The 23,535-nt window shown below is 49.0% G+C and overlaps 1 protein-coding gene across 2 annotated transcripts in view; it reads left to right on the top strand.

Annotated features, from left to right (window-relative positions):
* The window catches only part of Egfr (epidermal growth factor receptor), a 209,480-nt gene extending 186,145 nt beyond the window's left edge, over nt 1-23,335 (top strand). For both annotated transcript variants that reach the window (XM_076325982.1, XM_076325981.1), the window contains 10 exons: nt 15,437-15,772; nt 16,231-16,615; nt 17,445-18,121; nt 18,262-18,391; nt 18,653-18,963; nt 19,274-19,575; nt 19,903-21,099; nt 21,276-21,681; nt 21,925-22,104; nt 22,614-23,335. In XM_076325982.1, the coding sequence (XP_076182097.1) occupies nt 15,437-15,772; nt 16,231-16,615; nt 17,445-18,121; nt 18,262-18,391; nt 18,653-18,963; nt 19,274-19,575; nt 19,903-21,099; nt 21,276-21,681; nt 21,925-22,104; nt 22,614-22,921 (4,232 nt within the window). In that variant the 3' untranslated portion in view covers nt 22,922-23,335. The remainder of the gene's footprint in view (nt 1-15,436; nt 15,773-16,230; nt 16,616-17,444; nt 18,122-18,261; nt 18,392-18,652; nt 18,964-19,273; nt 19,576-19,902; nt 21,100-21,275; nt 21,682-21,924; nt 22,105-22,613) is intronic.
* The last annotated feature ends 200 nt before the right edge of the window (nt 23,336-23,535 follow it).

Below are 23,535 nucleotides of genomic sequence, written 5' to 3'. Positions count from 1 at the left end.
GCGTGTAAAACCTCCCGAACGATTTCTTTTCTAACCCCATAGCGGAAGGAGAACATTCCTTCAAAATGAAAGGAACGCGTTTTACTTTCTTTCCGCGTTAACAGGAACTGTTTTCCAAATATTACCGTTAATACAGAAAATTTGTCTGTTTTTGCAGAAAAATTAAGAAGAAAAATAATAGAAAATTGTGTTAATCTTAATACGTAACGCGTTAGTCGTGTTTCGATACAGAGGATTAAGTACGAGTGGCAGCGACTAACCTAACTGAAAATTAACACTCGAGTGCAGGCCTCGAGTTCTATTTTCTTTTCGAATATCCCCGGGGTCGCTCTATCTTTTTCAAATACACGCGTCGCGGTGATTAAAAAATCGGACCGTTATTTTTATCTCGTCGTTACGCAACGTTGTCGTCGTAAATAAACTTCGATTCTTATTTACCCGTTGCATAACCAGAACAGAAGACCGATACGATGGAACGAACGCATTCTCTTTCGCGAAACCACGAACGATCGTGCCAACTCGTTCGAATTAACCTGTGCGCGGCACAAAACGATGTTTCTTAGACGCGTAAAAAATTTATCAACAATCCATCGTTAACCGAGAGCATAATAGGAGTCTCGTTTTTACACCGTTCGCGTGTAAAGCACGTCAACCATCGATTCCGTGGCGCTGACACGCACCAGAAGAGTCGAGAATTCTTGCGCAACCGGTGTACAAAAATTGTTTACGTAAAACGATTATAGATCGGGTATTATGCGTCGAGTGTTCCCTTTCGCCGCACGAATCGTATCATTAAGGATAATTTCCGCTCGAATTTTACAATCTGCCCGGTTTGTATCTATTATGCACGCGCACAATGAATTCACCGGGCCGTGATTTTTAAAACGCGCCGATCGAAAGGCTTCGTACTCCATAAACCGTGCAATTAACGTAACGACAACGACGAGATCGCTAGATCGAAACACCTGTCACGGTGATGTATTCCTTTTCTACCTGGTAATTTTCTTGCGAAAAAAAAAGAAAAAAAAATATAAGCAACGAAGCGCGTCAAGTGCTAATTATGACACTCCATCCATTTACTCGATCGTATTTAACGCGTCGATCGTGTCGAATAACGACCGAATCGAACTTCCCCGAGGATATCGAGCGACAACGCGAAAAAGGCGATCGAAACAAAGACGAAAAAATCTAACGATCGATTAAAATCCACGTAACTGTCGCGTATCGAAACTGTAACGAGACAATGCTGGACACGAGACAGAAACGGTTGTCCAGAGGCACTAAATGGAATTACTATAATACAAACGGGATTCGAAGTCGCGGAACCGTGACGTTCCGAGTTCGTAACGATTTTTTCGTTCAACGATTGCAGTTGACACCGGTACAATCGAGTTTCAAACGAAGCGGAATGTTAATTGCTCGAACGTGGAAAATATCGAACCAGGCTTTCGATTATCGATGGACCTATATTTTACGAATCGAAATAATAATAAATAAAAATATTCGAGATCGGAAAGTTTTCTTTCTCGGTCCTCTATTGATCGTTGTGCCAAGATTAAAATTTTTTTATTCTCTAAAAAGGAACAGTAGCAACGACAAGATCGATGAGAGCACAATAGACTTCGACAAACCTTGATATTCAAATTTTTAGGCGCGAGGAGACACATATTTGTTCAAGCTGTTGCATCGAATCAGTGCACCGGTATACCAGTAATTGACGCTACAATTATTCCAAGATCGTGCAACAAGCGAAGCAGAGAACCACGTGAGTTCAGCCAGGAAAACATGAAAATTAAATCTTCGCAAAGTCCATTGGTGTTCTGTTCGGTTGGCCGCCGGCAGTATCGTTTTTAACGATCCGGATAGATTCCGCAAATAACCCTCCTTGAGAAGGTAGATGATTTAACATATATTTTCTACCGTTTATGTACTTAACACGTGCATTGCGGTACGGGACATAATACGCCCCGTATCGTATTTCGTTTATGCGAGCGCATACTTCGTTGAACCTTCGTTACGTACTAAAGGTACCTACACACGGTGAATATTATTGCGCGAGATAGATATATTAATATATAAATATTATCGCGCGTGAAATAATTTTTCATTACTCATCTTCAACGTATTTTTTTGTTTCAAAATAAATAATCATCGATCGCTACAGTTCCTAATCTTTTTCCAATTAAATAATTAAATAGCTTCCTTCTGCCTTTCCATCCTGTCTGGATAACTTTTTTAAGGTGTCCGCGCACGGTCAGTATTATTTTGCAACATCGAGTATCGAATATTACAGACAGAAACAATCAAAAAGCGTTCGATATTATCGAAACCCTGTCGATATATCGAGACGCGTGTAGGCAGTACCGCGTAATATACCAAGAATGTATCTTACGTATATTTTACGCGAGAAGAATCGAAAGTATTGTCTCAATAATATCGACCGTTTACAGAAACCATGGTTTCTCAACATCATCGACGTCACCGCTGGTGCGTGGGTACCCTAAAAGAACACCTTGATCATTTTTCTAGCATTTCGAAATTCACCAACCGTATCTTAAAAGTATCCTGTTTACCACGTACGCAAAATTGCAATGTATAAAGATCTCTCGACTCGGAAAGTCCACGGGGAAAATTAACGTATCGATCGACTTCTCGATCGCTGTTGTCGCGTCGACATCGAAGTATCGTTACCGGGAATAATTCCAGGCGCTGAAAAAATGTTAAAGTCTCTCACCGGTTTCTTCTCGCAGCCGATTTCCCGAGCAGGGATCGACGTTCGAGCGGGCAATGGGGGAAAAAAAATCCCCCCGGTGAGGAAGAATCGGCGGAGGAGCCCTCTCACGAAAAGAAGAGAAACCGAATCGCGGCTACGATCTTCGAGGGGGAGGGCTCGGTCGAGCGACGTAACGAAATCGAAAATAAAGGAGCGCGATCTCGAGGACGATAGACGGTGCCGCGCGTCGTATAGCCTTCGCCTGTACTGTAACTTCGTGGCGCGTATCTGCCCCGCAGGGAGCAAACAGAGACAGAGAGAAAGAGAGAGAGAGAGAGAAGCCTTAACCGCAGACTCGAAAGCAATAAACCATAAAGCTATTAATGTTACGCCCTGGGATGGTTATGCCACGGTTATAACGTATACGCGCCACTTATACATCCTCGAGGTTGTACTCTATCCGGACCGGCTGCTGTTGCTCTCTTCGGCCTTCTTTTCTCCGCTGTTCCGATCCAGGGCCGAATGGAAGGCCGGGGCTGATCGAAACAACTGTGCGTGTTCGCAATAATTTTCCGCGTTGCTTTCGTTGCCCGATCGATCCTCTCGGCTCGCGAAACCAGAGAGAAAGGACGGAGAGCGATAATGGAGGTTCGCGTGCTCGCGGGGACCACGGAGCGAGAAAAAAACGAACGCGAAGGGATAAGGGGAGGAGGAGGAGGAGGAGAGCAACGTCATTATGCGCCGGCGAGAAGTGACGTAGCCGATCGAGGAAGACCGCGGGATATCGGGAACCGGTTGCTACGGGATCCGCTCGCGATTTTCCTTATCGCGAAACGAACAATCGGCGTGTTTTGCTTCGCGATCGAAGTTATTTTCGAACGCGCGCTCGAAACCGCGAGCAAGGGGAAACACGGTCGTTCGTTCGCTCGCGGAAATCGCGCGATCCTCGAGTTGTTGTTTCGCGTTTCTTCGCGGAACGAACGATAGCTTCGCGAACGGGAAAGAGGTCGAGGGTACCAGAGTATCGGGGCTCAGGGAACCGATCGTTCCTTTCTCTCCGCGTCTTTCAAACCGCTGAATTTTTACGAGGAGGGATGAGAAGTTATCGAGGCGAAACCGGGGGAATGTTTTTCGCGAGACGAGACCTCGCAGGACCAACGCGTCCGTGTACACGGTGCTCTTGCGCGAACTTTTGTTAATTCTCCGCTGAGAAGTGATTCGAAAGAAAGTAAAAGTTTCGAAATTTGTACGAAAAGAGAAGAAACGCTTCGTGCACGCTCCATTCCGACAAATTTCGTTCGCTCGCCGATGATCCCGATGCATCGCGAAACGAAACGAGACTAAACCAGGTAAACCTACGTTCGACCTGGCGACTTTCACGCGTCGCTGACATTTGTGAGAGATCGGAACGCGCCTGGTTGAACCTTCCTTTTATCCACGGTCGGACGCTCGTTTACACGAAATCCAGGAAAGAGGTGTAGTTTCGCGTACACGGTGTTGCGAGATCCTTATACGAGCGTAGGAATGTAAATACTTCCACGAAAACGAGATAAGTAAAACGAGAGATTAAACGCGGGTAAAATTGCCGCTATTACAAGGCTAACCCGAATTACGTGTGTATCGAGGAATGTCTCGCGAGGCTACGTGCACTTCGATTCTTATCTCGAACGTAATAACTATAATACCGTAATCGCTCTTCTAAAGAGAAAATTAAAACAAAATTTCACCAGACCCGATACGCGTTCTCTCTCGATCCACCCGGCATCGAACTCTCTCGCGCGCCACTGTCAAGAGAGGGGAGAACCGAAACACTTTCTACGCTACCAGCGCAAATTCTCTTCTCTACGGCGTTGAAATCACTCGCGCGGGCTCGCCGGTAACCAATTCTATCGTCGAAATTGTTCACCATCGACGATCGAGGAGCCACCGTCTCATCCCCGCTGGCGAAGGTATCGCTCCGTTGCTCGTAAAAAGTTCGTTCGTTCGTTCGGCGAACAAAGAAGCCACCACCGCCGGCACCGCCATAGTCGCGTCGCATTAATTCACGCGGCAACGCGGAGAGCTAAATAAAGCCGCAACAAAGCGTTATGTACCCTCTTTTTCTCTCTCTCTCTCTCTATATGTGTATACTCACCCCGCCGCCATCGGTGTCAGGAGTCAGCGGTTGCTCGTAACGCTCCAACCCCGGGGGAGGAGGATGGCAAACTCGTGTTTACATCGTGACTTTTATTAGAGAATCAGTGTCTCGGTGTTCGGTGCAGTACGACGAAGGCTTCAGCTTCGTGGATGTGGAAGGAGCGCCCCATTGTTCCACGGGCGAGAGGGCTCTCGCCTCTTGGACCGGTGTTCCTAAATTATTGTTTCCCCTTGGAGCTTCCAAGTCTCGGCCGGCCGCGCGAGACCCCCCACCCCCACCCCCCTACTCCTTACACCCGCTGCTCGTTCGCCCATTCCGGCGTCTCTTCTCACCACCGACTTTTTTCACGGAGGCCCCAGTCCGCCTCGGAAGGAACGTCGGGGCCCCCTCGATGGTTATTTCGCGCGTTTACGATACCCGGTCTTTATTCCGTCCCGGAGATTCGGCCGTGGGGGCCAACGAGAGATCCCACCAATCGAGCGGGCCCCGAGGAACCGTGCGGAGAGGGGCAGACCGTGAAGCGAGGGGCGAATAGAGAAAGGGAGAGGACCCGAGGGAAAGAGAGAGACACGGGAGAGAGGCTCCACGGTGCGTATCGATGTTTACGAGGCGAAATAAACGGCGACGGCGGCGCCGCCGTTGCCGCCGCCGCCACCGCCGCCACCGCCGCCACCGCCGCCACCGCCGCCACCGCCGCGGTCCGCTGCCATCGGGCGTGCGGTTATTTCGTATTACTTTGGCCCTTTAATGGCGTCCTAAAGTGCCGCATAAAAATCGACGCTCGTCCTCTCCTAGAAGGTGGTCGCCGGAGACCCACGGCGAACGCACAACTCTCGCTCACCCCACAAAAGAACTCTCGCCGCGGGATTTCGGTTTCGCGTCTGTCTCCTCGTCGCGTCCCCCCTTTCTTCGTCCGCTCGGCGTCTCCACGCGCGGGGGCCTCACTCCCGGTGCTTTTTTGTCGGCAGGTTGCTCATCCGCTCATTGGCGAGTCCGCGTGACGATGGCTTTCTTCCAGGGTTCGCGAATCGACCGTCAACGACGACGACGACGACGACGATGGTTTCCGCGCGCGACGATACATTATGCATGGCCTCGGAGATCGCGATCGCGTGATTCGTACCCTAGAGGAAGGTCTTTTCAGAAGTGGGAGGATCGTCGCGATGAAATTCGTACGGGACTGGGGAAAATTCGAAACAATTTTCGGGGTGTATTTTATGATGATAGAGTGGATGTCTTTTCCCCGAGAAAATTCTTTTTCACGATTTTCTTCGCGAAGGTTCGACGAGCTTGCGTGAAACGAACGTTGATCGCGAAAGTGGACATCGAAACGGAGCGACGAAGTTTATCGTATGTTCGTCGCGACTTTTATTAAATTAATCATTGAATTACGGTAGCGTATAATGGCGTTATAGTATTTTTTCTTTCGTCTCGTTTTTCCAGTCAAAGGTGTACTCGATGCGTAACGCGAGGCGATGTTTTTTGTTTCGTTTCGTATCGATAGAATTAAACCGATCAGGGACGTCAGCTTTTTTCCATCGAAGCACTTCGAACATCGTGTTTCTTTACGAAAGAAACGGTACGTTTGCTCGATACGCGCATAAATAAATATGCAGAAAGGAAGCTAGTATCGATAGCGTTTCGAGGAACAAATTCAAAAAGAAGTATCTTTTTACGGTCTTCGAAAGTGATCCTCTTAAACATCCGGACGAAATGGGAGCAAATTGTACCGACGCTTGCCGGCGAAATTTATTATAATTTCCGGTCGTTGATAATAGATCGATAATCGGTATACATTCGAAATTCGCTCGCGGCAAGTTCCACTCGAACGTATACTTTGGCCACCGATGGTTACGAAAAGCTGTGTTGTATGCATACTTTTTTTAACGCGGCGAAACGATCGCAGCGAACAATGCCACCGACCGAAAAAAAAAAAAAGAAACGCAAAGGACGACCGAACGTGTTCGTATTCCCGCTTCGAAGGCGTGTAACATTTTCGCAAACGAGTCTTCGTAGCTCGAATAGCGTGAAATGTAATCGATCGTACATATTTAAACCGGACACATTGTGGATGCTTATACTCGGGAAGCTAATGGGAGCCAATCGCAAAAATTTGCATAATTATTCTGCATCTTGAGCGCACCGTTGCCAACCACCGTCGTGCTCCTTTCAACAATGCAACACTTTCGGGTTAAATTGTTCAATTTACCGATTCGGACGATCGTACCGGGTGTCTCGTTTGGAAATTAATTCGTTGCGAAATACTCGATTTTTTAAATTAAAACGAATACGATCTATCGTTGAAACGATCGGAGATCACAATTTTGATACTCCGGTAGGTAAACTTTTCCGAAGCTTTGTCGATTTTAAGATTAATTAAAACCCTTGTATTTTTATTCTCGAAAGTTACTTTATCGAGTTCTTTCGTAAAACACTTATCGATTCTGTTGGAAAAAAATTTGTATCGTCACGAAATTATGTCTTTACAAGTACTATACAATGTTTGCAAACGTTGAGAACAACCCTGTATAAAATACCTCGTACGTCGGAGATCGTTAAGGTTATGCGTTCGGTGTTACCCGTTTCTATTAAAATTTTTTTTTTGTTTTCAACGTGATCCATCCTTCCGCGTCGTGTCGAACGTATCGTAATTAATCGCTGCTGCGAGAAACAAGGGAACAGTGTCGCGTTCGATGAAACCCGATACACGCTAAACGAATTACCAGTTATGCGCAAACTTTACGCGTTTTGTCTTCGATGTACGACGCGGTTAACCAATTTGCGACGACCAGCGTGAAATATATGTACATAAATTGAACGAGGATCTTTCGGAAAATTGTCCCCGAAACGGCCTTAAATTGCGGTAATGTTAGTTTACGCGAGATTGGGACTAACTAAGTGTTTGCCAGGAGTGGAAATCGAGTCTCTACAAGGTGTTCCAGAAACGAACGACCGAACATCGGACGCTTGTTTCGCTCGCGTCGGTGAGAAAACACGATACGATCGTGCGTATGGAAACACTTCCTTTCCTGGTTCAAGGTACAAGTACAGTTATCGTAAACGAAAAATATCACGATTTTATCACGATCGCGCGAGACACATCTATCCGAAAAGTTGCGGACACGCGGAGGATTCTAGAAATTGGTCCAATATTGGGAGCTTGTTCTACTTAGTCTCGAGACCAACAGAAGTATTCCACTTACTTTCAAGAACGTATAAAAGTGTTCTATTTACTTTCGAGAACAAATACAAGCGTTCTATTTATTTTAGAGGACAAGTGAGTAAAAGTGTTCCACTTCGACGATAGAAAATCCAAGCGTTCCACTTACTCCGAGAACCGAGTAAAAATCCTCTACTTACTTCGAGATAAGATCAATCTCCCGAAAGTTCACCGGCCGATTTTCAAGAACGCAACGTACATTCACAGTTTCCAAGAATACCAGCTTGCGAACGCTTTCAATATCGCAAGCTACGCGGTTCGTGGATCTCGTTTCTCAAGACGCGCGAAACTCAACGTCTCGGGAAACGTTCCTAGAATCTCCCGTGTAATTGGAGAACGGTCGAATTCGCGCCCGTAACCCGTAATCGATATCGTCATTGTCTTTCGGAAGCGTGCATCGGCTTGGTAAATTTAGGAGAATTTTAATCTCGTACGAGGGCCTCGGCACCGGTAATTTTCGTAACCCCGTTGTCGACGATAATTGCCACGTTTCTATAGACCCTCTACACGCCCCACCTCGGGGCTAGGAAATTGCCGATGAATTTCGTAGCAGCCCCGGCTCGCTGGAACCTCGAACGTGTTGCCTCGCCGACCTCGACCGACACTTCTGGATCCCGAAACCACCACTTTTCTCCCCCGTTCGTACGCCCATACGGTTAACGCGCGAATTCACCTTCGTTTTATCGCGACGTCGTCGTAACTCTCCTCCCTGTGTACCACGATGCACCGCGATGCGGTTGCATCGAGTGTCTCGTAATTCAGTTACCCCCGAAACGTTGCGAGGGCCACTACGCCGGTCGTGTTTCTCGCCGACGTTTCTCCGACGTTATCCCGTTTGGTAATTTTCGGTTCGTTGTAACGACATTGGACACTGAAATAATTTACGGTTCTTCGAACTCGCCGGGGTTTACCGCGAAACGTTTTATTTCCATCGTTTCTCATTTCGCGAAGATATCGTTCGCGACTGTACTCGGTGAGCATTGAATTCATTGGAAACGATCGTTTACATTTTGCGATTTTGTGTTCGTACGAAGGGAATTCTTTTTGGAGAAGAAATGATTGCCGTACGCTTCGTTTCGAGTTTCGCAATTGATGGAAACTCGTCGCGTTACAGGTCGTCGAAGTCGTCTTCTTAATGGTTACAAAGTAGCATCGAAGAGACCACGAGCGCAAAGAAATCGGAACGGATGAAAAAGTCGTTCGGAACATTGTACCAAGAAGTCACGTTGCTCGAACGCGGCGGTGAATCTCTATGTTAGAATTTTCCCGATGTATTCACGATTTCGAGCGCGAGCGAATGGTAAACGTATTTTATCTAGGCGCGGGTACACGGACGATTAGATAGCGCGTAGAAAAAGATTTCCATAACGAGTTGGATCGGGCGGTGGTCGTTATCGACGCACACGGTACAGGTGTATCCCGTTATCGGTGGTTTCTTTTAAATTCGACCGAGAGAATGACGATTATCAACCGGGGGGATCGAACTTTGCCGTCGCGGGTTCGTCGCTCGCAGAAATCGTTGGTAAGTTTTCATCGTCGAGAGCGAAGCGGGAGTCGGTGCCGCGGTACGCCGAGGCGGTGAAAAGTTACGAAGAAACGAGGGAGAAGAAGAGGAACGGGATCGACGCGTCCCCGGAGGGTTCGGAACGAGCGCTCCTTATATTCTCCCTCCCGTAGAATTTCCATCGTATCGCCGTTTTGCTCGTCACGGAGCAAAGTGGAACGAGAAACGCGTACGTCCCGGGGAATATAAAAGGGAAGAACGGGAGGTGGAACGATTTCTGTTGTAAAATAGCCAACGAACAGACGGACGGACGAGCCGAGAGACGTACGAGAGTTCAGACCGTGGCGTTGCCTGAAAAGGAAACCGACGGCGCCTCCGGTTAGCGGAAGTCGCCCTTCGACTAGTTTTACACGTTGCCCGCGTCTTGGTGAACGACCAACGATCGCGGCGGCCAGCCCGTGATAGACGAAGCTCATATACGCGCGAACCCTGCTAATTAGTCCGTTGGTATGTGAACGCGTTGGAATTTTCGAAGAAACACCATCCGAGCGGCTAATCGGTCCTTTCCTCGCGACCACGAGAGACACGATGCGTTTGTAAATCGCTCGAAATGAAATTCTTTCCGCGTTCGCGTTTCGATGCGGTTCAAAGGACGCGGAGGTCTCGTAAACGCGCGTCAAGTTCGAGGTAGCAGGGCCCAAAAATACTCAATGCAACTCGCAAAAAAGGTAACGATTGGAATCTTCGAAGGATTGGGAGAACGTGCTCGATCATAATGAAAGCAATGTTACAAGGTGAACGTTAACTTTCATTCGTCGCGGAGAAAAGACGAGGAAGCTTTTAACACCGAACGAGCCGTGCTCCCTTATATAGGAACGAGGAATGGAAATCCGCAGACCGTTCGCGTTCATTATCGATTAAAGATGAGTTTTCTGCATCGTTCGGCTCGTAGCGAGAAATTAATACCCGACCATACCGGTTGTAGTCCACCGCGAACAAAGCACGATCCTCTGCGGACGAAGCTGCGGCTTCGTAACACGCGGTACCGGATCTTCCGATAGCCAATGACAAGGTCGTTCCTTGTTGCGACTCGAGATCCACTTTTCACCGCGAAAACGCTACGATCGCGACGCACAAAAGAAAGCAAACGGAACGAACCTTCGCCCTTCGAGGTCCACGATCCGAGTAGTTTTTTTTCGAGTCGTCGCGGAGGCGTCGACGAATCTCTTTCCTCGGTAACGTGTGAAACTTTCGGGGTACTGGTCCCGACGTATGCGTAACTCGTCGTTATCAATGATGGATGGTCTTCCCGATCGCGTTGCGTCTTCCGGGTGATTCGTCTCGAGAAGGAAATTTTTCGAACCGTTTCTGCGCGTGCGGTATCTTACGAAACGCTTCCGCAGCCTCGGAACGGAGTTTAAATTCATACACCGAGCGGAACCTATTCGAACGAGATATTTTTCCCGTACAAAATGATAATTGAAATTCTTGAAAATAATACAAAAAAGGTTACGAGATTCCCACAAAGAGAATCGTATTTTTCTCGAAAGTGTTGTCCTCTCTCTTTTACGAAATATAAGGGGGTGTTCCAATACAGATGGACGATGATATTTCTTACGAACGTCGAGAAGATACGACAGGGAAAATTAACGAGAAAGGAAACACAGTGACGATGATGGGAAGATGAGGTGCTTTCCATACGGATGGAATGCCAGTGTATGGCTAACTAATGGAACTATAATCGCGTCGTCGTCGCCCACTAACTCGGAAACTCTTCTGTTGATTTTCACCTCGTTTCTTCTCGTCGTGTTCTCTCCATATACGAGACGAACGCAATCTGTTGCAACGAAGAACCTACGGGGAAAAATTACGATAAAAATACTCCCGTACCGCTGTAACTAGCGTTCTAGCTACACGTTTTCCTCTCGAAGAGAATGCCAGTGTACGTCTGGCTAATGGAATTATAATCGCGTGGTCGCCCACTAACTTGGAAACTTTCCCGCTGATTTTCGCTGCATCTTTTTTCGTCGTATTCTCTCGTCTTACGAGAGAAACGCAATCCCTTCGTCGCAACGAAGAACGGGTTAGTAAAAATTACGATAAAAACCCTCGGCGTACCGCGATAATTAGCGTTCTTCCTATTCGCGTCTTCTCCATATACAAGGGACGCGTAATCTCCTCGTTGTCCGCGAACGGAGAATTCGAAAAGCAAAATAATTACGAGAAAAAAATTGCCTCCTTGCCGCGATAACTAACGTTCCTCTTGCACATTCCTCTCCTATCTCGCAATCCTTTCGTCGTTACGCAGAAACGGTACACAAAAATTACGATAAAAATCCTCTCGTACCCCGATAACCGGTATCCTTGATTATCGGCGAACGGGGAAGTCGAGAAGCAAAAATTACGAAAAAGAATCTCTTTGTACCGCGCTGACCAACTTCCTCTGCTATATTTCCTCTGCTATATTTCCTCTGCTATATTTCCTCTGTTATATTTCCTCTTCTACATTTCCTCTCCTATGCAGCGATCCTTTCGTTGCAACGCAGAACTCGTGTAGAGAAATTAGGACAAAAGAAGCTCTCGGTAACCAGTGCGTTCTCCCTATTTCCTCACGGAATGCCAGAATGCACGGTCAACCCATAACTCCGGTGAATCTTTTTTTTTATTCCCCCGTAGCCGGAACATGGCTCGCGAACGTCGCGATCGAGGACCTAAGCCGCGATTTCCGCGCGCAAGAAACGGCGTGGCGCGGCGCGGCGCGGCGCGGCGCGGTCGAGTATCTTTCTTATCTACCGCGGGCCGATTAGGACATTAATCTTCGGGCCTCGGGGGCCCCGAACGGAGAGAAAACGCCGCGAGAGCGAGGCCCGGGGTGTCCGGGGATGGTCCGGTCGACGAGGAGAATCTCGTAGCGATGCAGATCCACGGATCGATCCGCATTCCCTGGGTACGTGGCGCCGTGGGCCGGTGCGCGCGTTCTGCATTGGTCTCTCCTCGAGGGGATGCGTCGCGGCGGTGCAGCGGTGCAGCGATGCAGCGGTGCACCGGCAGCATCTGGTCGTGCACCGGATGCCAGGGCCCCCCGAGTTCCCTCTCGTTCGGTGGCTTCTTTCCACGGGGGCCCCGTTGCTCGTTTCGTTGGTGAAAGAGGGGGGTGAGTGTCCCCGTTCGATGACGAGGCGGCGCCCTGTACCCGGTCTTCTTTTGGCGCGGTGCGCGCAAGAAGGATGTCGTTGCGCAATTATTTTCGCATGATTCCGATCGCCGGGGCAGATTAAGACCGCCCTTTTCGCCAAGAGGGACCACGGTTCCCGGCGATGGAACGCAAACGCCGCCGTTCGTTTGCGAGTCCGCGTTACGCAGCAAAACCGAATTCCGAGAGACAATGCGTACGTGAGAGTATGCGCCGCGACGCGGCTCGACGCGGACGCACGGGTGCCCCGTTCCCTTCGCGGGCCCCCAGGGTGTACCGGCTTGCGCCGCGGACGAAGACGTAAACCGATGAAGAAGTTCGGACCGCGAGGACCGGCGATGGGAACGAGCCAAAGGGGTGAGAGGGGAGAGGGGACACCTCGCTTTCGACGGACGTCGATCATCGGTGATCGTTTTTGCGATTGGGCGCGAGCGAGCGAGCAAGCAACCGCGTCCCTGTCGATCGATGTTCCGGTTATTAGCGAAGTTATGAATGATATTGCGTCGATATCGCTGGCTACGTCGTTCCCGGCGCGAATCATAATTGATCCAATTACGTTTTTCACCCCGTAACGACCGAACGATTCCTCGACTCTGTTTTTGCATCGATTTCGTTCGCTTCGACTCTCTTCTTTCCGAGAAAGTTGGTTTTCGCGCGCACGTTCACCGTGTTTAATTAATATTTCAGGTTAGACACCGGAGTGTCTCGTCTAAACTAGTTCGACGAGGAGCTAGCTTGTTCTCGGTGACAGGAAGAATGTCGTAGGAAAGCATCGCTCCGGAGAAACAATATTTATTTTGCAAATGCTTAAACCCGACCGGTCGATAAACAACGTCTTTCGGAATCGGTCAAGTTGGCGCGTTGAATCGATTTTGATCTCGATTGTTGCGAGGATAGAAATATTGCGCAGCCCGATTGAACAAGAAATACGAACGGCTTTGAAATCTTGGAAAACACAAGCTTGAGAACAATACTTGATTTATCGTATATTTATTCCCGACGTTTCTTTCTGTCGTCGAAAGAAGTCGGTCGAGGCGGTCGAATTGATCGGAAGAGTCCGTGTACATTTCTTACGAGTCCCGAGCACGCGTCTTTTATATTTTTATCCCGATGTTACATTTTCATTAATATCGTCTACGACTTTTCTACGACGTTCACGAGTGAATTGTTCCCATACCGTGGGAGTACGTTCGCATCCTTCCCGTGCAAAAACTTCGAAAGCAGATGATTCTTCTCTGGACGCGAGAACGATCGCGTTAAAATCATTTTTCGCCCCGGCGTGTTCAACGTTGCGAGAATCCGGGCGAAAGTATACACATATTGACCCGGGAACTTAAGATTCTCTCGTGAGAATCGACCGAGCTCGTGGAGATCGTTTGCGGTTCGTTTCGAACCCTTCGCAATATTTATCTTTGCACGCGAGCGAAAGGATACCGACGCGCGAATGTAAAACAAACGAAACGGGGAATGCACAAGTGCGTAAGAGGCGAGGTGCAGCTGAAATTGCTGTTATTAAGCCTAACCTCGACGTAGCGGACGAGATCGAATATTCCGCCTCGCGTGTCTTGCTAACGGTTGGTCGGGGAAATTGTTAAGCAGGTGGTAAATAAATCGAAGAAGAACCGCGATGTTTCGTAAAAACCGTCGGTACGTTATTAATTTCGAGGTGCTGCTCGAAAGCGAAACAAAAATGTTTCTGAAACGATTAGAAATTAACGGATCATTGGATGACGGTTCTCCGATTGAACGGGGGGTTAAAAACGCGTTATCGATCGAAAACGAAACGATTGGGAACAAGGTGTTCCCTTATCTCCGTATCGAGATTCGTAAACCGTAACCTTCGATCGTTGATAAATGGGATCGTTCGTAAATGGGTTCGTTTCCAATGCGGCGCATCGAAGATTAACGATCGAGTGCATCCACGAGGAGGAACGGTTTTGTTGTAAAGTGTACGCCGGTCCCCGATCGCTCGGGGTTAGTTTTACGCACGTTATCGGTACGCGCGTAAACGTAACCGCGAACTATTCGAACGCGTTACGGGGTACGTGCGCGGTTACACAACGAAACCGGGCGCGCGCATGCGCTCGCTCGCTCGCTCGCGTGTTATGGAAGTGGTTCGCCCACCGGCACGGCACGCTTTCAAAGCTTAGAAAGCTATCTATAGATCGGGGAAGCGCTTTCGACGATGTGGGTGGCGACCTCAGCTCGTTCCACTTGGTGATTCTACGAACAGAGAGGGCCGTCGACGCACGGAAGTCGCGCGACCAGTGTTTATATTCCGGAATCATTTACGAAATATCCCTGCGCCGCGAACGATAACAACGCGACCGTAATCGCGCCACTTGCTAACCAACCGTGACTTTTCCAAACGAAATGACGCGTTCGAGCCTTTCAACTTGGAAAAACGCTATGTCTTGCGATGTCGACGCACTTTTAACGAGTTTTCGACAGAAACGTGGTTTCATCGAATTGAAATTACGTATTCCAATGTATTTTTCACCTTTTGACGCAAGCCGAAGTTGGCAAGAAACATTGCTCTCGACGCGATTTTTCTTGACAAAAAGTCACTATTTCAAGATGCTCGCGTAGTTTCTAGAATAATGGTAAAAGTGAACGGTTCTTCTCGCGTCCAGGACTTTATCTCGAACGTCTCCTCTCTCTTGTTGCAGTTTGTATCGGAACCAATGGCCGACTCTCCGTTCCGTCCAACAAGCAGCACCACTACCGGAATCTTCGAGACCGGTACACCAACTGTACTTATGTCGACGGGAACTTGGAGATCACATGGCTCCAGAACGAGACATTCGACCTCAGCTTCCTCCAGTATATACGGGAGGTCACCGGCTACGTCCTCATCAGCCACGTGGACGTACGGAAGATCGTTCTGCCGCGGTTGCAAATCATACGCGGCAGGACTCTCTTCAAGCTCAATATCCACGAAACCGAGTTCGCCCTGTTCGTTACGATGTGTCAGATGCAGAACTTGGAGATGCCGGCGCTCAGAGGTAAGATACGTTTCTTTGCTCGTTCTCGACGATACTTAAAAATACCTCAAGAAGGGAGAGAAAAACAACGAAGATTTCAACACCCCTACGCTGTCGTAGACGACTCGTTCTTTGTCGGTAGACATTTCGAAATCCTTATGTAAAGGGGTCTTAAAATTCTAGTCCCTCGTGACATTTTACGAGGAAATAAAAATGTTCGGATATAGATTTCAATGCTCTGCAAAGTACTGTCGCGCGATTCGAAGCGTCAAAGAACGGGAGTCGATCCAAAACAAAATCCGTAAACGCAAATCTTTCGAAGATTTTTCTCAAATCCTTTTAAAGCGCAGTGTCTGTAACACCGTGTTAAAAGACACTCGTACGTCGACGTAGAGTAACCCTCTACCTCGATATTAGTCTCTCACCTTTGATCGAACGCTTCCAAAGAAATTGGACCAAATTTCGCGTACGGTTCCCAGATATTCTCAACGGCAGCGTGGGCATGTACAACAATTACAACCTCTGCCACATCCGATCGATCAACTGGGACGAAATAATCACCGGTCAGACGGGGACGTACTCGTACGTGTACAATTTCACGTCACCGGAACGCATCTGTCCACCGTGCGATAAGAGCTGCGAGCAAGGTTGTTGGGGCGAGGGACCGGAGAATTGTCAAAGGTACTCGAAGACGAACTGTTCGCCTCAGTGCTGGCAGGGCAGGTGCTTCGGGCCCAATCCGCGGGAGTGTTGCCATCTTTTTTGCGCCGGTGGCTGCATGGGTCCGAAACAGAGCGACTGTCTAGCCTGCAAGAACTTTTTCGACGACGGTGTGTGCACACAGGAATGTCCGCCCATGCAAAAGTAAGTAAATCGTCGCATAGTTAAAGAGACTATCGTTCGTGTCTCGTTCGTGGACGGATTTTTACAAATATTTCTAGGCGATCCACGAAAGTTTCGAGCGCACTGGTATCTTTCGAGAAAGAAATATCGTCAGAGAGACGAATTGGCAGAGTTAACGCGTTTAAATCGCGCGTACAAAGTACTCGATCGATACGCGAGGATATTTTCGGTGAAACGTTCGAATACCCGCGCAAAAAGGTTCGTTCGTTTCGAAAAATGCTCCAAACTTTCGAGCAAGACGATACGCGTAGACGAAGTACGTCACCGCGAGCGTTCGTCGACCTTTCGGTTACGGTCATGTTCCTCGATTCGAAATTTTACAGTTCCCTCGAAGTACAGATTGTCGATTTAAACTCGAAGGCACAGTTCCGCGCAGCTTTGGTGACGTTATCGTATTTTGAGTTGCGATCGTACTTCAAATGGTATTGTTTCTATACCGAAAGACGTTGCGCGGGGACGGACGCGTTACACCGCGCGTAAAATTGAAACGCAACAACGTGAAATTTTCATACAGTACTAAAAACACTCTCGGAGGCGATCGAAAGGTAAAAGTACACTATGGAAACGGTCCATCGAACGATGTCGATATATACATATTTCTCGAGCTTAACGGGTGCGTTTCGAGAATAATAAAACGTTTGACAATAGTAACCTTATCGTCGATAAATCTGTACTACGCGGGAGTATCGGTGTCTCGGGGCCCGAGTCGCGCGGAAATACACGCCGGGCGTTCGTATATCCCGTACAGTTTACGAGCCAAGCATCGAAACGACAACGACGACCGTTTCAGGTACAATCCTACCACGTACTCGTGGGAGGCTAATCCCGACGGGAAGTACGCGTATGGTGCAACCTGCGTGAGAAGGTGTCCGGAACATCTCCTGAAAGACAACGGAGCTTGCGTAAGGTCCTGTCCGCCGAAGAAGAAAGCGTTACACGGCGAATGCGTGCCCTGCGACGGACCGTGCCCGAAAACCTGCAAGGGCGTCGAGAAGGTCCACTCCGGGAACATAGACAGCTTCAAGGACTGCACGATCATCGAGGGCTCGATCACGATCCTCGACCAAAGTTTCCAAGGTTTCCAACACGTCTATCAGAACTTCAGTTTCGGCAAACGTTACGAGAAAATGCATCCCGACAAGCTGGAGGTGTTCGGCACTCTGAAGGAGATCACCGGTTTCCTGAACATCCAGGGCGATCACAAGGACTTCAGAAATCTGTCGTACTTCCGGAACCTCGAGGTGATCGGAGGAAGAACCCTGACCGAGTATTTCGCGTCGTTGTACATCGTGAAGACGTCGTTGGTCTCGTTCGGGCTCAGCTCGTTGAAGAAAATCTACTCGGGCTCCATCGCCATCTTGGAGAACAAGAATCTCTGTTACGCGCAGAGTATCAATTGGACGAGGATCAAGAAGTCCTCGGAGCACGAGAGTTTGCTGTCGAACAATCGGAACGAGAGCGAATGCAGTGAGTACCGTAGCAACGATATTTTCGATTACCTTTACTTTTACTTTGATTCGATACGTGAGTTTTCTCTATTCTCCGTGTTTCGTTTCGAACGTAAATCGTTCCGAGAACTAACGTCAACGTTTCCTTCTCGATCGTAGTAAAAGATGGACTGGTATGCGACGAACAGTGTTCCGACGAGGGTTGTTGGGGATCCGGTCCGGCGCAATGTCTCTCCTGCAAGAACTTCATTCTGGGGAACGATTGTCTTCAAGACTGCACCGCGCCAGGGTAAGGATACCAATCGATCGAAACGAACGATCAAAATTCGCGACACATGTACGAACCTCGTAATAACACCTGTTCCTTCTGTTGTGTTCAAATTTGCCCACCTCAGATTGCGGATCGAAGGTAAACCACATTAACCCCAGGAGATTTTCCTGCTTTCTGCATCTCACGTTGCGCGTAGCCTCGCACTATACTCGTCGCTTTCGTTGTTTCCACCAAAGATTCGTAGTCGAGGGCTCACGTGTCCGTTTCGCTCTTTTCTAGAATTTACCGAGCGGACGAGAAGACCTGCAAGCTGTGCCACGACGAGTGCGACGGTTCTTGCTCGGGACCGAACGCGGAGCACTGCACAAAATGCAAACACGCTCGCGACGGCCCGTTCTGCGTGCCCGAATGCCCGTCCTCCAAGTATAACGACAACGGTGTGTGCAAGGACTGTCACGAGAACTGCGTGGGTGGTTGCGAGGGACCCGAGAACAACATAGGCCCTAATGGATGCCACAGCTGCGATAAGGCGATCATGAACGGACATGTACCTGAAGGATGTTTGCAGAAAGGAGAACCCTGTCCGGACGGTAAGCGACACTACCGCCCTTAGACCAATTCGATCTTTTCTCGACTCGTTGCAAATCACTCGTAATTGTACGCTCGCGATCGTACAATAATTCGTCGATTTGAACACGTGACAAAAGTTTCCTGTATACAGGAGTGCTGTAAATTACGAGCGAGAAAGAGTATCAGAGTATCCTCCAACGCGAACGAGTCTCTGGAAATATCGATCGATGTATCAGGAAACTCTCCGATGATTGTTTCCTATTTTCTGCGAATGAAATTCAACGGATCGAGATCCGGTGACGAAGTGAACGCAACGAGTTCTCGTTACAGGGCATTACTACGAGTGGGTGAGTCCTCAAGAACAAGGAGCCCTGAAACCTCTAGCTGGGAAGGCGGTCTGTCGCAAGTGTCACCCTCGTTGCAAAAAATGCACCGGATACGGTTTCCACGAGCACGTGTGCCAGGAGTGCACGAAATACAAGAGGGGCGAACAGTGCGAAGAGGAGTGCCCCGCGGATCACTTCGCGGACGCGGACACGCAGCTCTGCATTCCGTGTTTCAGCGAGTGTCGAGGATGCTTCGGACCGGGCCAGAATCAATGCCACAAATGTCGGAATTATAAAATCAACGTGGTGAGCAACGTATCTTGACATTTCATTAAACCCCGGTAACAAAGATGACTCGATATTGAACATCCTTGCGATTACATGGGACCGAAGTGTATATATATTTATCTACAGATTATAGGAATTCGGCTCTACGCCACGGAACTCGCGATCAGATATAACTTTCGAGAAAATATTTCTATCGAGTAGATAGAATTTTATCGAGTAGATAGATTCCATCGATTGGAATTTGTCTATCCATCGTACAAAGAAAATTCGTCGTTAGCTCTGTTGCTTCCAGCTGCACGTCGACTTCAAGCTTTCGTGCTCAACGCACGTTTCGTCTCGTTTCAGGTAAACGCCACGTCGTTCAACTGCACGGAAATATGCCCCCCCGAGTACCCTCACAAGATCTTCCCTCCGGACAGCGAACCGTACTGCTCCATAGAACCTGGTGGTCATCGATTCCAAATGGAAAACGAGCTTCAGCCCGCGATACTGGCAGGTGTCGTGGTGTTCACGTTGGTGTTCCTCGTGGTTGCGGCCGTGATCATGTACTTCTGGCGCGTACGAGCAAAGGCCGAGGAGAACACTGTGAAGATGGCGATAGCGTTCACCGGTTTGGACGACAACGAACCGTTGCGTCCGACCGGGGTGAAACCGAACTTGGCGAAATTGCGCATCATTAAGGAGGAGGAGATGAGAAAGGGCGGGATCCTGGGTTACGGTGCATTCGGGAACGTCTACAAGGGTGTCTGGGTACCGGAAGGAGAGAACGTGAAGATACCGGTAGCCATTAAAGTCCTCCACGACGGGACGGGAGCGAACACGTCGAAGGAGTTTCTCGACGAGGCGTACATTATGGCCAGCGTGGAACATCCGAATTTGCTCCAGTTGCTGGCCGTCTGCATGACCTCGCAGATGATGCTCGTGACTCAGTTGATGCCGTTGGGTTGTTTGCTCGACTTTGTGCGCACGTTCAAGGACAAAATCGGCTCGAAAGCCCTCCTGAATTGGTGCACACAGATCGCCAGGGGGATGGCCTACTTGGAGGAGAGGAGATTGGTCCATCGCGATCTCGCGGCGCGGAACGTTCTCGTGCAAACGCCCAATTGCGTGAAGATCACCGATTTCGGTCTGGCCAAGCTTCTGGACATCAACGAGGAACAGTACAAGGCCGCCGGTGGCAAAATGCCGATCAAGTGGCTGGCACTCGAGTGCATTCAGCATCGCGTGTTCACGCACAAGTCGGACGTTTGGGCGTTCGGGGTGACCATATGGGAGGTTCTCACTTACGGTGGCAGACCGTACGAGAACGTGCCCGCGAGAAACGTGCCGGAGTTGTTGGAGAAAGGCGAAAGGTTACCGCAACCGACGATCTGCACGATCGACGTGTACATGATCATGATCAAGTGTTGGATGTTGGACGCCGAGTCCAGGCCCAGCTTCAAGGAGCTCGCGGAGGACTTTGCGAAGATGTCCAGAGATCCTGGTCGATATCTTGCCATCAAGGGCGACAAATACATGAGATTACCTTCGTATACACTGCAGGTTGGTGATACTTTCTCTATTCTTTGTCCCTTGCGATCAAATTTGTCTCGTCGCTTTCTTCGTTTCGTTTATCGAGGGTCTCGATACGCCTCTTAACGCGGTTACGTTCCTCCGGATAGGATTCCTCGCGGATATGCATACCATTCTCGGAGATGAACGATTTTTCACCTTTACAGGACGAAAAGGAGATGATACGAAATCTCGCATCGGCCATGGACGGTCCCGAGGCGTTGGTGGACGCCGACGAGTACCTTCAGCCGAAATCCAGGGCACCGATTCCACCTGGACTCTCGGCGTCCAGTACTTCCGGCTCACCGCCGAACACACCCGTGAAAACTTGTTGGCCCAACGGTAAACCGCTCGCCGCCGACTCTCCCACGCCACAGAACCAACAGAACTGGGACAGGGAGTTGTTGAGGTACGGCGCGAATCACAGAAACGGAAACGCGTCGCACGAACCTGGAAACTCTGGCCAACATCCGCATTTCGCGGCGCCGAACGGTCATTGTGGACACCCCGTAGGTTCGGACAGTTCCAGTTCGAGATACTGTTCGGATCCGTTGAAGATGATCGGTGTCAGAGGTGAGTTCACGGAGGTTCGTTATTGCTACGAACGATTTATATATAGTTATTGTAATACATTGAAAAGTTCAACCCTTGTGTGCGTAGTTTTTTTCTCGAATGTTGCGAATAAAATTGAACAAAATTATATTACTCGTACAATGAGCAGATATCGATTGTATAGAGTGGAACGTACGAGCAAGGTGCATCATAGGTGATAAAAATGTTACGGAAATTGTAACGAGTTCGTTACCGTTTGTTCAGATTGCGACGTGACGGACGATTGTTTCGACGGTGAGGTGAACTCCGCGCATCAGCAAGCTCAAGTGGGTAACCTGAAGTTAGACTTGCCATTGGACGAAGACGATTATTTGATGCCATCGCCGCAATTGCCGACAAACACGACGCAGTACATGGATCTCATAGGGGACTCGAAACCCACGGGTAAGAGAAGAATGCCTTGTAAAATTGCAGCAGAGATGATCAAGAACGTCTATTAGAACTGCTCGATCTTAAATTCATTCACGAAGTACGTTGCATTGCGAGGACCTTTTCAATTCTTCGTATCTCGTATTTTCGGAGATATCGAAACGACCTTGAGTTTTTCAAACGACGCTGCACATCTTTTCTCAGCACCGATGAAACGAGATCAGTGATCGGCAATAAGATGATCTTGAAAAAATATACAGCGTCGTTTAAAGAACTCGAGATCGCCTAGATACCTCGAGAAACATAAAACGCAAAAACTTTCAAAGGTATTTGTTCGATGGGTCCCCTCGAATACGATGCACTTCGTGCGACACGTTTCTCGATCGAATCGATGCACATTTTAAAAAAGCAGTTCTCATCGACTCTTGTCAACATTTCGCTGCATCGTTTCGCTTTAATTTAACTCGCGATTCGCAAGCAATCGTTAACCGAAACAACGACAATACTCTCTCGATCGTTTCCAGAATTGGAACCAAAGCGAGTTAACAACGGTTACCGGAAGTACCCGGAATTCCTGACCATCCAGGGTAAAACGTCGTTGGACAATCCCGAGTACATAATGTCCCAGGACGAAGGACCGTTGACCCCGCAGACTTTGGGTATCCCAACGCCGGATCTCGAGAAGGTCCTGACGAATGGTACGTTCGGGTCTCAGGTGAGACAAAGAAGTTCCGAGGAAGAGTCCGACCACGAGTACTACAACGATTTCGATCGCCTGGAACGGGAGTTGCAGCCGCTGAAACCCTTCAGGAAGAACGAGACGACCGTCTGATTCGCCCAGGATTCGCGAGGAACGCCGAAACAAGTCGACTGTCGTTACGTTGTTCCGAGAGGGCTCGGTTACCGAGCTCGACGAACGAAGAGATTCAAACTAGCGGGGACCCGCCGTTACGTACACGGGATACCGGGTATTCCTTGTACCGGTGAAACTTCAGAGTACTTAGAGAGGACACTTTACGCCCGAGTGCCGTGTTCGATTGTGATTAGAACGTAAAACGCGCGAACCGTGCTAATTTCCCGGCAGGAAAGTCGTGGGGAATACAACGCGTATGTATACTCGCGCATCGATGGACCGTTGTTGCGCCTGCGTACGACGAACAAGTAGTGCAAAGATAATCTTAATGTGCCATTCGCCGTGGCTTGTAAATAAACGTACTGTCTACCGCTACCGCGGTAGCTACACCGAGAGTTGCAAGGATCGACGCGCAGCAAATGGCGTAGAAAATTCTCACCCCTTCCGACCACGACGGTCCATGTTCGTTGCAACCCCTCCCGTGTTCTCCCCCACCCCCCTCCCCGTTCCTTAGTTTCTTCCACAGGGACAGTGTCGAACTGCCGACGAAAAGAATCGTTCCGATGGCGAGCGTGGACCTCCCCGTCTTTCAA

This window comes from Ptiloglossa arizonensis, chromosome 13 (assembly GCF_051014685.1).
Source record: "Ptiloglossa arizonensis isolate GNS036 chromosome 13, iyPtiAriz1_principal, whole genome shotgun sequence".
Classification (NCBI taxonomy): Eukaryota; Metazoa; Arthropoda; class Insecta; order Hymenoptera; family Colletidae; genus Ptiloglossa; species Ptiloglossa arizonensis.
Note: the sequence above shows the minus strand (reverse complement) of the source record. Positions and strands in the feature narration are given on the sequence as shown.